The following is a 13,855-nucleotide window of genomic DNA, read 5'->3' as shown; positions in this document are numbered from 1 at the left end:
TCCCAAAGGTTAACAGATACGGATGGAATGACCTTTTCCAGGACTATAAATGAGAACTTGTGTGCCCTCTCAGCATTTTGACATCACATTCCAGTTTACAATGTGGTGGGATTAGTAGCCACAACGTCCCAACTCTTATATTTTTCTTCCTCTTAGAAAACAACAAGACAGTTAATGAATTAAAAACAGATCAGCAATCTTTATATTGTTACACACTTGCTTTAGCATGGGTCATATCTTTGTAAAGCTACCTTTTCATTGTGCTTTAGTGATATAGATTTTAAAAGTCAGTTTAATCTCTATCCAGCATCCAGTTTTTAAATGCTTTGAAGTGTCTCTCTTGATGTCTCCTTCTTAATATGTATAATCTGGTCACCACTGAAGAAGAGCAATTAGAGAAGTTAAACAGGAATGACACAAATTCCATCAATATTTTCTAAAGCTAAAGCAGTTAGAATCTCAGTATTTCTTCTTCTACTGAAACCACAGGTACAGTGTTATTCCATCACGGGCAACTGGTTCCATAATAAAACCTGCAGCCCTTTGGTTTTTATGTCAACTGAGGAGGAATCGCACTGTCAAACATTAACCTAAAGAATTCTTTAGTGATGTAACGAACACACAATAGTGAACATGGCCATATTTAGCACAGAGGATCTCACCAGGCAGTTGTAATATGTGTGAATCTGAAAAACTAAAGTGGGTCATCTATTTTTAGTCCAATTTAAATGTCATGATGAGAGTTTGTTGCAGATTCATATCATCCATCCAGAAACTCAGAAGAACCAGTGGCTGAATAACAAGCTGCATAAATCACAGCAATCATGCCTGTTAAGTAACTAAGTAGATCAAGAACTGAATTTACAGTAATTACTATTTTGAGGTACTTGTACTTTTAATGAGTATTTCAATTTTGTCCTTAACTTTATGCCGCAACTACATTTCAGAGGGAAATATTGTCCTTTCAAGTCATTACATATATTTGACAAATTTTAAACGCTTAATCTACAAGAACATATATAAGATATTATAATAATAATGTTGTGTTATACATTAAATGACATTATAAATTAAATTTAAATACCAAACAGTATGTAAAATAGTTCAACTTTGCTCTTCCTTGACCAGCAACAACATTAAAATTCTAATCATGTTAATAGATACAAGAATCCAATTTTAATTTTTTGTTTTTGAGCCAGATGTTCGAGTTTTGTAGGACAACCTGCTGTCTAACCAAAGTCATAAGTATTTATAATGCTGAACTGTGTCAATTAGTTCTCAATTTAGAGCATAGATAGGTGTTGGAACATCAATGTTTTGTGCTCTTGTGAAATGCACACATTTAGTCTTTTTTGAGTTTAGAACAAGCTTTAAATCAAACAGAGGTCTGGAGGTTGTCAAAAGCAGACTGTTAACTGGAGGCCTGGTCTGTGATAGGGCCGATGGCATACAAGATGTTATCATCCGCATAAAAATGGACAACGTTATTAGATAAAGTCAAAGAGCTGCTGCTGGCAGAGGAGCTGGCACAGATGACGTGCTGAGGGGCAACAACTCATATATTGATCAGTCTACTGATATATTTGGTATTTATTGTCTTGCAGTCACATTAATTTAATTGACTAATAAACTTATATGGAGTTTTAGACACTGGACCAAAAGACATTACTCATCACTATGCTGATCTCAGGCCTGCTGCTGTTCAACTAAACCACTAGAGGTCAGCAATGTCACATAAGCACATTCATAAGGTGCAGGCTGCAATCACCACACAAACCTTCATCCTGCAGCGTCACCAGTCAGCCGGAGCACAAATGTAAACACACACTGTTTGGACATGGAACAGTCAACATCAAACAGCTATTTGAGAAGGGACCAGGCACCGAGTAAATCAGGAAATAAGGCTACAGACATATTTTACTCTTTGCCAAGAAAGAAAGTTTACTGTATTTGCACTCAAAAGTAATTCATAAAATTCAACATTAATTTGGTATTTTTATTGATAAAATAAACATAAAATCACAGATAAATGCACTCACAGTCAACTAGCCATAAAAACACAATTCAGCACCCAAAGTGCAGTGGCATCCATTTCAGAACAGATCCATATAGCTGAATGTTGTTTAGTTAAATGACTGCCTGGACACAATAGATGGCTTAAAATCAAATGGTATGTATAAAAAAATATCCTATAATAGAAATGGAAAAATAAAACAGCTTAAGACAAAACTGCAGGCTGAATTACTAGAAAGTAGGCACTTCTGTCAATCATTTGCTTTAAAAAAAAAAAAAAAAAAAGACACTCCCAACTGCATGTGTGTGCATGTGCATGAGTACAACTGGCCACTATAGTTAACCATGAATGACAGAAGAAACTTTTATCCTTCCACAATATAATTCAAATTTGCCTATATTTTCCAAAATATACAAATCCCATGCTAGATGTGTTGCTTCAAAATACATGAGGTCAAAAGATGAAAGGCGCTCTGGACTGGTTTCTTGAATGAACAGACTCAAAGGGAGCTTGGTAATCACTGACCTGTTTTGGGTAAAAGTGGCACAGGACAATTTCTGTAACTCATTAACTATGTTGAATGTTAAATGTTGCCTTGCACCAAGCAGGACTTTGGCCCATGCAGTCGTCACATGCAATGCAGATGCAGACGGTTCAAGGCACTATTTCTATATACAGGAAACACAGCACCGTCATACTAGAGTAAAGCTGAAAAACTTATGAATCCTACAGTAAAGTGTGAATACTTCTAAATATGATTACACATAAGTACATCTTTGCTAACAGTAGGTAACTCTCAGTAGCAGTGTGAAACACTGTTGTTTTTGGCCGACAGACCACTGTGCGGTTTCCTCACTGAGCCTGCAGAGCCTGGACGATGTTCAGGCCTGAGCCAGGAGGCAGCGCCCAGCCATCTTGGCCCTGGTGGGTCTGCAGCAGGCAGTATAGCTGCTTGAGATGGGTCACTATGTTGTCTTTGATATCTGGGATTGAAATCTGCAGGCGAACGCTGCCGCTGTCAAAGGATCGCGTGTTGTCTCCCGAGAACATCTCGCTTATCATACGGGCCACCACTGGAATGACCTGCAGGGCAAAGGAGGGACAGAGGACCAGTGAGTCACAGAAAGACTCACAACACAAAAAACTTTCTTATCTACAGTCCTGTGGTTCACATGTGACAAGGATGTAGTTATTCTGCAGTATGAGAAGAGAGAAGTTGGAGGTGTGTAAAAAAAACAAACAAACAAAAAGGTGTAAATAAATTTTAGCTGAAGTTGAATTATATCTTTAATATCCTTCAGATAATAGGAAATATTACTGCTTTTTTTCCTCAATTAAAAATGTTTTTTTTTCATGCAGTATAATAGTTATATACAGTTTAGAGTTGAAACAAGTTGATTAATCATGATAATCATGATAATTAACTAATCTGCAACTATTTTGATAATTGATTGATCATTTTTAAATTTTGGGGAAAAAAATTAATTTTCAAAAAGTTTTTTCTTAGTTGTTATATAATTGAAAACTAAATATCTTTGGGTTTTGGACTGTTGGTCGAAAAAAAACAAGACAATTGAAGAAATCACCTGACATTTTATAGATGAAATTATTAATTGATTAAGTCAATAAAATAATTGGAAGATTAATCTATAATGAAAACTATTTTTGAGTAGTAAATAACTCTCTTAACTGTTGTAAGAGATTAAGTTTGATGACGCAGCAGTAAAAGTTCTCGCCTGTCCCTTGATGACCAAAAAGATTCATCACTTAACTCTCGTTACAAAAAACATCTACATTTCTCACCTGAACCATGATAAGTTTCCTCTCTCTGGGCCTCCCATCAGGCCACTCCTCTCCAAAGCACAGGCTGATTTCAAACTGAGGGGGGTTTGGTGTCTGGCCACGCTGGTGGGCTATCACACCTGCACACCGTACAAATTTAACAAAATTATTACCCACAGCAAATTGCATTTTCCAGAAAATAAAAGGGCTGGAAAGACTATAATCCAACAAACAAGCTATAAAAGAATTCTACTTACCACCAAGAAAAGACTCCAGACAAAAGAGTTTGACCTTCCTCTGTCGCTCTATAAGATTTGGTGCGGCTGAATTTGGAGCACAGGGGCCAGACCAGTACACCTTGCACTGGCAGAGACGGACTGCGTAGATATCGTGGCCACTGACCTCCAGGATTAGACCTCTGTCCATCACATCCAGCAGGCGGTTAGTGAAGACTCTCTGCTTGTCGTTGGTAATGTGCTCTGTGGTTGGAAAGCGTAACTGTTCCAGGTTCACCGGCCCGAACAGCTCTTCCTGGTTGACCATGGGGCCGAGGTCTCCGTAGAAAAGCCTGCAGCCCTGTGGGTTACTGATAGTCATTGTGGGACACATCTCCTTCCCTCTGTACAGGAACTGCACCTCCAGGTCGGTCACTGAGTCACAGACATATGTAGACACGTGTTAAAGTGATGAACAACTGAAGCTTAAAAATCCTCTTATTAAGGCCTTGAAGGTTTGGAGATAGCAGGTGTGGGTCATCCCAAAATGCTCAATAATGCAGCATAATGCACATAACAATACATAAAAATATGCATTGGTGCTTTTCTGTGAACTTTCCCTTTAAATTATGTGTGGTGATCACTACAATAAGTGTACACTCACTCGGGAGGGAGCTGATCCAACTCTCCGGAGAGGCAAAAAAGACATCTGGTAGAGAGGGCGGATGCATTGAGGGATCAGGCAGAGGAGCGGGGGGCATGTCACTCAGCGCTGTGGGCTGCATCTCCACATCCACAGGCTCCTCTTTAGGCCAGATTTTAACTGGTTCCTCTTTGGGCCAGACCTCATTTGAGGGGGGACAACTGGGAGGCTGCATGGAGGATTCTGAGCCCATAGGAGACCACAAAATAAGAGGAGAGGGGCTAGTGCCTAATTGAGGAAAGAGAGAAGGATCAATTAGATATTACAGCACTCTTCACTTAATGAAAAAAATCTTCAAATTTGTATTGTTTTTTCCCCCTTTTTAATTAATGCCAAAGAGTGATAAATGAGGGCAAGTCATTCACCATTGGATGGGTATGGAGGGAGAGATTCTGGTGTATCTGGAACATCTTCCTCACCAACATCGTCCTCGTATGGAGTCCAAGAACCAGCATCTGAAGAGCCTGTTGTTTGAAAAGGGTGAATTGAGACAAGAGAAATGGAGGCACAATTGATTAACTGTTGATCCATATTCAACCATATCGTCTTGTTTAAGGCTCACAGAGAAGGCAAATAATACAGCTGCAGGAAGACAGAGATAACTGCTTTTCACCTTGGTTACTGAGGGGTTGGGGGATGTCGCAGACATCATATATCTTCAGTGGATTCATGGGGACCTCTTTGGTTCCATCATAGACAAGGTTGAATTCTCTGCTTTTGTTCAGGGCACATCGAAGCTGCGCTTTCCACTTTGCAGGATCAGGTTCATCAACTCCCTCTTGGAACTTCCCCGTCTCCACAGCCCATGCCTGCAGGAACATTTAAAAATACCAGTATCACAGTCCTGTTTTAACATGTTTATATGTATGCACAAGAGTCACACGTTGGCATTTTGTTGTTACTTTTTACATGTTGTTGATGTATAGCATGATGTGGGATATCCAAGATGACAAAGATGTTGGCTGTCATGTACATTAATAAACATGAGACATTGCTGTAGATTATGAAATGTATTCACAACTATGCCAGCAGAAATAAAAACATTTAAGGAGGGTGTCACCCCTAAAGACGTTTTTCATGAAGCAAATGCACAGTGTCATATGAAGAGTTAAAAAAAGTTTGGTCCCAAGATGGTTTTTGAGTTTATAATCTTGCATCAACCATCCCTTTATTCCAGTGTGGCAGGAGCACGGGGACATAACACAAAGGAGACTGAAAGAACTCATACAAAAACGCACACTCTCACTGATTAAATTCTTGTCTACAAAACTGAGTTCATCGTTCAAAAACTGAGACAAGATGTCCCAACAGTGGCAAAGTAGCAACACAAATACAAACCCAATGCCAGTCCTCCCCTACTCATATGTCCTATACCCCACTCTTTCCTGATGTTAGACTTTATGTAACAGTGTTAAAAAAAAAACAGATGTTGAGGTTTGACTACAAAATCAGGCATGATTTCCAGCAGATTTAACAGGTATGAAGCAGCATAATTCTTGCTTAAACTAGGAGTGATAAAATATGGTTACTGGACCTGTGAAACATTAACAAGTCCTCACTGTCAGGCCAAACAAAACACTTTACATACAATTCTCTTTCAGCTGAAGTTATCATTACTATCTGTTATGAGTTAAAGTTTAAACCTTAAATATGGTGTCCTCGTCCTCGTGCTGGGGTGTGTGTCGTGTTGCGTGTTTCCATGGTATCTTGAAGCGCATGGCCTCGCGGTCCATCCACTCCAGACCCGGGTATCGGCCGCTGTCCACCTGAGCCACCAACCAGGGCTTCAGACGCACACGTCGAGGGGTCACTGACATCCTGACTGGCAAGAAAACACATACCAGTCAGCCGACAGTGGAAAAGAAATCTGAAATGTTTTTCCCCAACATTCAGGGAAGGCTGCAGCAACAACAGCAGCAACAGCAGCAGCAGCTGTGCACAAGTGCACCGAAATCCTGCTCATCCGGATTTTCCAAACATTTTTAAACACCATAGCTTCGCTTTGACAGACTGAACACTTATTTTCTTTTAAATCCTAAAACTGCATTTTCTTGCAGGTTGGACTTAACGTGATAGGCAAGATATCTTTAAATGTGAGAATAACAATCGAATCAGTCAAAAATTCAAATAAACAAAACAACCAAACACGATACTGGAGAACGATACATACCTGTGGCGAACCAGGAAGTTAGAGAAGTCTTTCCTGGTCGGCCTGCAAACCAACAGCTTGGAGTAAAAAGTCTGTTTCCTTCGCAAATCCCTCAAAAATTTGCAAACTCCTTCTGATGTAAGTTCACTTTCACTCCTACGAAGCTGGTTGATAATAAATACAAGAGGAAAATTTATCTCGGACAACGGAGAAGGGCTGATGTTTTTCAGTCGGCTCGGCCCTTCCCCTTGCCTCACCGAAACTCAGGTACACGCGTGACGTCACGTCGGTGACACACCTTTTCTGAGTAACCGGGGAGGGGGCGGGGGGAGGAGGTGTCTAGTTTCTTAAGCATTTTGAAGCCAACCGACCTGGGGGAGAATAAAGGAGTTATAATGAGGCCAAAATTAGCCTCATGATAATCTGATCTCGACATGATTAGCTTTTGTAGTGCACAGTTTTATTTTGGCTGTTTCCACTCAAGACAATTAAGCCAGATTTTGCGATAGTTATCAGAATTATATTTATAGACAAGTATGATACAAAGAATTTAACTCTAGTTTAGTGGCTCATAATGCATTCACACACACAACACAACAATCTTCAGAAATGTACACAAGGAATGTCTATAAACAGGTGAAACCGTTTCTGTGAACTGAGTAGGATAAAGGATACAATAGTGCAAAGAGTGCTGAGATAAATATTAAATGGTAAAAAAAGTGACATGTTACATTGTATCTGATAATAACTTAATAATTTTACTGAGCAATGATCATGCACAGAGATTATTTATTAAAGAAAGAAAGAGAAAAATAAATACAGTATATTTTACATTTAAATATAGTTTCAGAGGCTATGAGAGGCTTATCTAGATGGAATATCCCTACATTGGCCCCAGCCAATAAAATCCTAATTGCACACTGGCTGACAATATTTATTTTTTTATGATTGACTTGACTTGACTCAGCTGGCAGGAGCAGAGCGGGAGTTTCCACAGAAGAGAACAAACACATTCATTGTGAAGTGGCACAAGTTGAGTGGACAGTTGGTGATGATCCCGTCACTAATAGTAGCCAAAACATCCCAACAATAACAAGCCACTCCCTGAAACTACTCATGGCTTTTCTATGCGTGTGTCCTCCATCCTGGTGCACGTCTTTCCCTTTGGTTTACCTGGTTTCGGCACGTTTTGCATAATGTGCCATGTTGCCATGTGTGTGTAATGCTAATAATATTATTTTGCATTTTGGTGTGTTGGATTGTTTTGAGGACAATTTAGCTAATTTGGTACCAACTGCCTGTAGCATCACAAAAGATGTGCTTGTTGCGGTGCAACGATGTGCAAGCAGTGATTCCAACCTCAGGGTCAGGATCGTCCAATGGGGTCCAAGGTAAATCTGAGGGGTCACCAGATCATACAAGGGATTAAAAAAAAGAGAGAGACACACAGTTTTTTGAATTTTCTGAATTGAGTCTAATTTTTGCCTTCTCTTGTGTAATACTGCATACTGTCACTTCTTCAGGCCACTGAAAAAAGACAAGCTTTAGCCAAACTGTCCACAATAAAGTCATGGCCCGTGAAGAGGCATTACAAAGTACACATTACTTCATTTTAAGGGGTCACATGCCAAAAAGACTGGGGACCACTGATATACAGTGCACCATCTGAGCAACAAAATCATCAAACACTGTGAAAAATTCTGACTTCATTGAGACTTCATGTCCTTTTCATGAATTTTGCCTGTTCTTCTGTGTGAGTCAGACAAAGTTAGTTGATGGATAACATTTTTTGGCACATTCAAGAGCCTGTTCAGCCAAGCACACACCAACACCGATAACAACCATAATACATTTACGCGCCAACAGCGTACCTGTTCCACAGACTTTGTTTTTCATTTCAAGTGTTAGAAGGAATGAAAACAAAGAAGTGATCAAACTGAACTCACTTACTCAGCTATTACATGAATGTTGGATACCTGTGACTTTACAACACTTTACAACTACAATTGATTATGCAAAGATACATTCTGCTCCATCTCTCACTTACCTTTAGGAATGTGTGCATATCTAAATTAATTACATGACATTATTATTATATCTCTTACTATCGTTTACAAACTCCTTATCCAACAGACTTGACAGTGTCAGGAACTTTTTTGTAGGATTTTTTGTCTGACATTGGTCTGCAATTTACAAATCAAGGACAAAAATATTTTAAAAGCCTTGTCATAACGTTGCTAAATATATTAGCCTGAATAATAAACCAGCTTGATTGTGTTTTCCCTGAGCAGGCAGCATGCCTTCAGATGAAGAGTAAAGAAGGAAAGTCCCTGTGAGTTGAATACAGTTTATCATTTATTTTAAAATATACAGTACAGCTACTGTATCTGTGTTTCACATCAAACTCAGAGTATGAAACAGTTTTACTGTAAATGCTTTACAAAAATTCCAACAGTGACATTTCTATAATGGCTCATCAGAGGGGGGATGCTACAGTGTATAAAATACTGCATTTATATAAGTTAAGTGTCTCCAAATTCTACTGATACCTAAAAATGTAAAGTTCAACAGACCACATGCAATGGCTATCAGGTTCTTGGCAATATTGGCACTTAATTGGACATTGGACAGAAATCATCAGCCTTTCAGCTGGGATTCATCAGACGATGCACTTGAACCCTGATACAGTTGGACAATATAGATAAACTTGTCTTCATTATGTAGGCCTACATGCGTATATAGCTCATAAATATGAAAACTTGGATCACCAAGGAGTGTTTAATGGCCCTTTTGAAAGCATTAGAAGTTATGATGTAGAATAATTTTCGCGAGGAAAGTCTTTGCTGGTCCATGAATGTGTGGGGATAAAAACAGTACAACTGGAGCTGCACTTTAACAATGATCCAAAGATCACTCCCCATCCTTTTGTCCTGGTGATGCTGTTATTCATGGGTTATCCTGAATCCACATCTTCATTCAATCAGCCGTGGCACAGTCACACATAAGTGTATATTTCAGGGTCCATAAAGTTGGAAAATTAGGTTTTGGACATCAGCTCCCCTTGAATTTTGTTAACAATGTGCGAGAGATCCAAACTTTCTGTTAGCGTCTTCAGCAGCAATTCGTCATTCTGAACCCCCTCCATGAACTCGTCATAGGACAGTTCACCTGGAAAATAGATAAACACACACACTGAAACCAAAGTATCTGATGTTTGTGGTGATAGATTAAATATTCACTGCATAATTTGCTATGGTTAACATGTATAGTTATAGACTTGCCATGCATCAAAACTGTGGTTTATGCCAAATGAAACAACTCTGGTTTCACATTAGTGTCCAGTTAGGAAATCATACATTTAAACAATTATTATGCAGTTATATTCTTCTATATGCTAATGTTACAAGCTCTGATGCTGTCAGTGTGATGGTGATGGTGTGACAGGGATCTTACCATCTCCATTGATGTCAATCTTGTCAAACACCATGTTGGCAAAATCCTCAGCTGACATCTCATAAGGAACTCCATTGATGGCACGGATGGACTAGCATGACACAAAGAGACAAGCTCATGTTAAAACTGTATGTCATTTCCTAACCAGTAGATGTCAGCTAAATGTCAGCTATCTGTCTCGGCACCTTGCATCACCACAGTATGAGCCACACCCCTCTAAGCTTGAGATTGGATTTCCACTACCTCATGTCTGCTACCTTGCATCTCATTGAGATCCTTTGCAGGTTGTGTCGGGACAGTGCTTGGGATTTTCTTAGGTCTGTTACTAAGCCATTCATCAAGCTTTAACATGACGCACCTTAATTATCAGAAGCAGCTCCTCACGGTCTATGCAGCCACTCCCGTCGATATCATACAGTTTAAAGTACCAGCGAAGTTTCTTCTGCACTCCTCCCTTCAGCACCAGACTCAGAGCAGCTACATACTCCATGAAATCAATGTAGCCATCCTAAAAAAAGGAGCAGGACACCATTTGATATTGTCATCAGCCAATTACATAAATTTCTTGTGAACTAACCTCCATAAAACATCTAATACAACATTCATAATTACTAAAACAAACACATTTCTGTTTGAAACCACATAACAATGAATTAGATAAATTCACATATGACAAGAATATCACTCCTAATTAATGAGCATGTACATGCTGGTAGTTAACATGTATCTATATACAGGTTGCACCTGTCTCATTTAAGGCTGTGGGTCACTTGGGTAAGCAGCGTGGGATAAGCCCCCTCTCTAATACGCTAAGTTCCTCTCCAACAGATTTCTATTAGTAGAGATAACACAATCAACTTTGCTCCAATGAAAACACAAGTTGACACTGGAGCAAAATAAGCTCACTGTTTAAAAAAAACATAAGCCAGTTTCTCCACTCATACAGTTCAGTTTGCCACAGCCTATTAATAAACATGAAATAGATATAATTGGTAGAAAGCGAAAGCACTTAAACAAATAAACATACATGTTTGTTTAAGATCTTTGATGATGATTGATTCTTTGATGAGAATGAGGATGATAATAATTTTCATTTTTGGTAGTAGTAGTAGTGGTATTATCAGTGTTATTGGTACATTATGAGTATGGTTTGGATTTTTCATATTAGCAGCATAACCATAAGTTATCTACCTAAAAACACATACATATTTTTTAACCACATCTTTTGTTTTATATCTAAAGAATACAATTAGAAAAAATTTTACTGTCAATGTTATTCAGTAAAAATGAAAAACAAATAATGATGAGTACACTTAAATATTCCACTTTCTTGACATAGTGACATTTGAATAAATACATCACCCTGGCAGAAGATTACAAGATATCTTACGTTATTCATGTCAAACGTTGTAAACATAGTCTCAACATAGGCGTTTGACGTCTCCGATAGATTCTTCAGGCCAAAGAATTTCTTGAACTCGTAGAAAGTGAGAAGTCCAGATGGGCACTCAGTCATGAATTTTCTGTACCACTGATGACTCTCACAAGCTTGTAGTTCCTCCACTGTCGACCCGTTGCTGTTTCCCATGTCTGTTATTTAAAATAAAGATGTAAAAAATTCTGTAAAAACCATAGCCAGAATTCCACCAAGCATCCAGGCATCGCACGTATGCAGACTAAAAACTGTTTGTAAGCAGCAGTGTGTTCGTTAGCCAATCATCTCTCTGTGCGTCTGTGGGAAAGGCTCAGAAGTTGTAATCCACTTTACTTGTGAGCGACTTAAATAATTAAGAGCAGAAATAAATCTGTACAGGACACCGGCTGACAAAAATTGATATTTAAGATTTGATGCCTTCTTTTAGTTGACTATCAACTGCCACTGAGTGTTACTTAGACACATTGCATGCAGTTTCTATGTACTATTGTGCTTAATGAAATCTGCAACACAACTTGTGCCTCCCAAAGGCAGAGCTGAAATAATTTTTAAAAACTGTATAAACCATAAATCATGAACTGTGTTTAAGGACGCTCAGTTGCTTAGTTGCAGTATAGTATGTATGTTTGGACTGGAGGTCAAAAAACTCATTTTTAAAATACAGTATTGCAGCCTTTTGCAGCAAAGATCAGTTTCTAAATATTTGACCATATTCATAAATCTCCTTTCCTTAAGTCTGCTCATTATAGTCCCACATGATCTCTCAACTTACCCTAGTTTCATTGGAGGGAAGGCCGTCACTGGGTTACTTAAAAGCTCCTCTTAAAGCTCCTCCATCTGCTGGCAGATGCACTGCAGTGGGCTGCTGATGCAGGACAGCAATATGCCTCCAGAGCGACTGTCCCCTGCTACTCAAAAGATTTTGGTGTAAGGAAAATTAGATATAAGACTGAGAGGTTTTGTTACAGCAAGTTAAAGAGTCAGTTCAGCCAAATTACAAATGTTATGCCCCCAGCCCCTTACAATAGAGGTGAATGGAATTTTGTTTTATTAGTTATTTATTTATTTAACAGGGACAGTGCACTGAAATGAGGTGAGTTAGCCAAAGATTTAATCAAAAGTCTACAGTATCTTTCAACTATTGTCCCTGGACAGATGTTACACAGTCACCTTAAAAAAGAATATAAAACTAAAAAAAAGGGAAGATTAATGTTAGTAAAAATACATCACATAGACATGATTATGGTGCATTGTCAGACAGCAGACAGCAACTCAAGTGTACTACATAAACAGACTGGAGACACCAAGGTGTTGTCACTTTCCAGAAACAGTGACCTCATTACTCCAGACAACGCACACAGATGACTGCAAATTGTTTTGTTGGAACTACTTCCTACTGAAGAAATACTACTGTAACTGCTTCTTTCATCATAGAAACTGCACACGTTTCCACATGTTTCAGATATCTTCTGTAGTTTCATTTCCTTTAACAACCGTTTCAAACCTCGTCATGATATTGATGGTCTTTCGGTCTTCATCGCCTTTTACTTTAGTGTCTGTCAGTGCAGCATGTCAGCTGTAATTGTGCTCATTTATGATTTTGCTAATATATAGGTCAGGGCCTATAAGATTTGTGACTAAAGTTAAATGTGATCAAAGGGTGCCTGCATTGGCAATGTCTGCCATCAGGACCCTGATGTTTCAATAACACATGAAGAAACTTTTATTATAATTTATTAATTACCTACCTGGCGTCCTTATGGGGTGAGCTGAGGGTGGGCAGGGGGGCCTGGGGACAGGGTCAACGAGAAGTATTAGTTTTTTTTCAATAACTTGCACACTTAAAGGAAGTTTATTTTATACTTTTTTCTCATTTAGTTTTTTTTTTCATTTGCCATTGCTACGTACTGCATGTATACTATATGTTTGAATGTATTGATTTGCACTCTTGCTTCTCCTCTTCACAAGTGGTGAACAAACACTGCAAGTGGACATTATGTAATGGAGGAGGCATCATTGGTGAGACAATAGCAGACCAAAAGAACACTTACTATTGACCTATTTGTTCTGTTCTGTTTTAAGATATAAAACAATGAAAAATTAT

General features: G+C 38.7%; 2 protein-coding genes across 3 annotated transcripts; both read right to left on the bottom strand.

Moving 5' to 3' along the window:
- Nucleotides 1–1,982: 1,982 nt before the first annotated feature.
- Nucleotides 1,983–7,157, bottom strand: irf6 (interferon regulatory factor 6). Of its 2 annotated transcripts, none has more exons than XM_042407523.1 (8): nucleotides 6,885–7,157; nucleotides 6,358–6,536; nucleotides 5,328–5,523; nucleotides 5,080–5,178; nucleotides 4,676–4,942; nucleotides 4,054–4,446; nucleotides 3,818–3,936; nucleotides 1,983–3,097 (listed from the first exon to the last, which is right to left on the bottom strand). In XM_042407523.1, exons 2-8 carry the CDS (start codon nucleotides 6,529–6,531, stop codon nucleotides 2,867–2,869), a joined length of 1,479 nt encoding a protein of 492 aa, XP_042263457.1. In that variant the 5' UTR covers nucleotides 6,532–6,536; nucleotides 6,885–7,157; the 3' UTR covers nucleotides 1,983–2,866. The 2 variants fall into 2 exon arrangements, with proteins under 2 accessions (XP_042263457.1, XP_042263458.1); XM_042407524.1 differs by having other exon boundaries at nucleotides 6,358–6,532.
- Nucleotides 7,158–9,329: 2,172 nt separating this feature from the next.
- Nucleotides 9,330–12,651, bottom strand: LOC121894406 (guanylyl cyclase-activating protein 1). The gene is made up of 5 exons (XM_042406977.1): nucleotides 12,524–12,651; nucleotides 11,707–11,906; nucleotides 10,675–10,824; nucleotides 10,317–10,407; nucleotides 9,330–10,031 (listed from the first exon to the last, which is right to left on the bottom strand). Exons 2-5 carry the CDS (start codon nucleotides 11,902–11,904, stop codon nucleotides 9,901–9,903), a joined length of 570 nt encoding a protein of 189 aa, XP_042262911.1. The 5' UTR covers nucleotides 11,905–11,906; nucleotides 12,524–12,651; the 3' UTR covers nucleotides 9,330–9,900.
- Between the last annotated feature and the right edge of the window lie 1,204 nt (nucleotides 12,652–13,855).

This window comes from Thunnus maccoyii, chromosome 3 (assembly GCF_910596095.1).
Source record: "Thunnus maccoyii chromosome 3, fThuMac1.1, whole genome shotgun sequence".
Lineage (NCBI taxonomy): Eukaryota > Metazoa > Chordata > Actinopteri > Scombriformes > Scombridae > Thunnus > Thunnus maccoyii.
The sequence above is the reverse complement of the archived record's forward strand: the minus strand, read 5'-3'. Positions and strand labels throughout refer to the sequence as shown.

Coding starts and splice junctions, on each gene's coding strand:
- irf6 (XM_042407523.1), bottom strand. CDS start 6,531: ATGTCAGTGACCCCTCGACGTGTGCGTCTGAAGCCCTGGTTGGTGGCT. Junction 4,943..5,079: donor CCCTCCATACCCATCCAATG/GTGAATGACTTG, acceptor TTCCTCAATTAG/GCACTAGCCCCTCTCCTCTT. Junction 3,937..4,053: donor TCTGGAGTCTTTTCTTGGTG/GTAAGTAGAATT, acceptor TACGGTGTGCAG/GTGTGATAGCCCACCAGCGT.
- LOC121894406 (XM_042406977.1), bottom strand. CDS start 11,904: ATGGGAAACAGCAACGGGTCGACAGTGGAGGAACTACAAGCTTGTGAG. Junction 10,825..11,706: donor CAACGTTTGACATGAATAAC/GTAAGATATCTT, acceptor TCCTTTTTTTAG/GATGGCTACATTGATTTCAT. Junction 10,408..10,674: donor AGCTGCTTCTGATAATTAAG/GTGCGTCATGTT, acceptor GTGTCATGCTAG/TCCATCCGTGCCATCAATGG.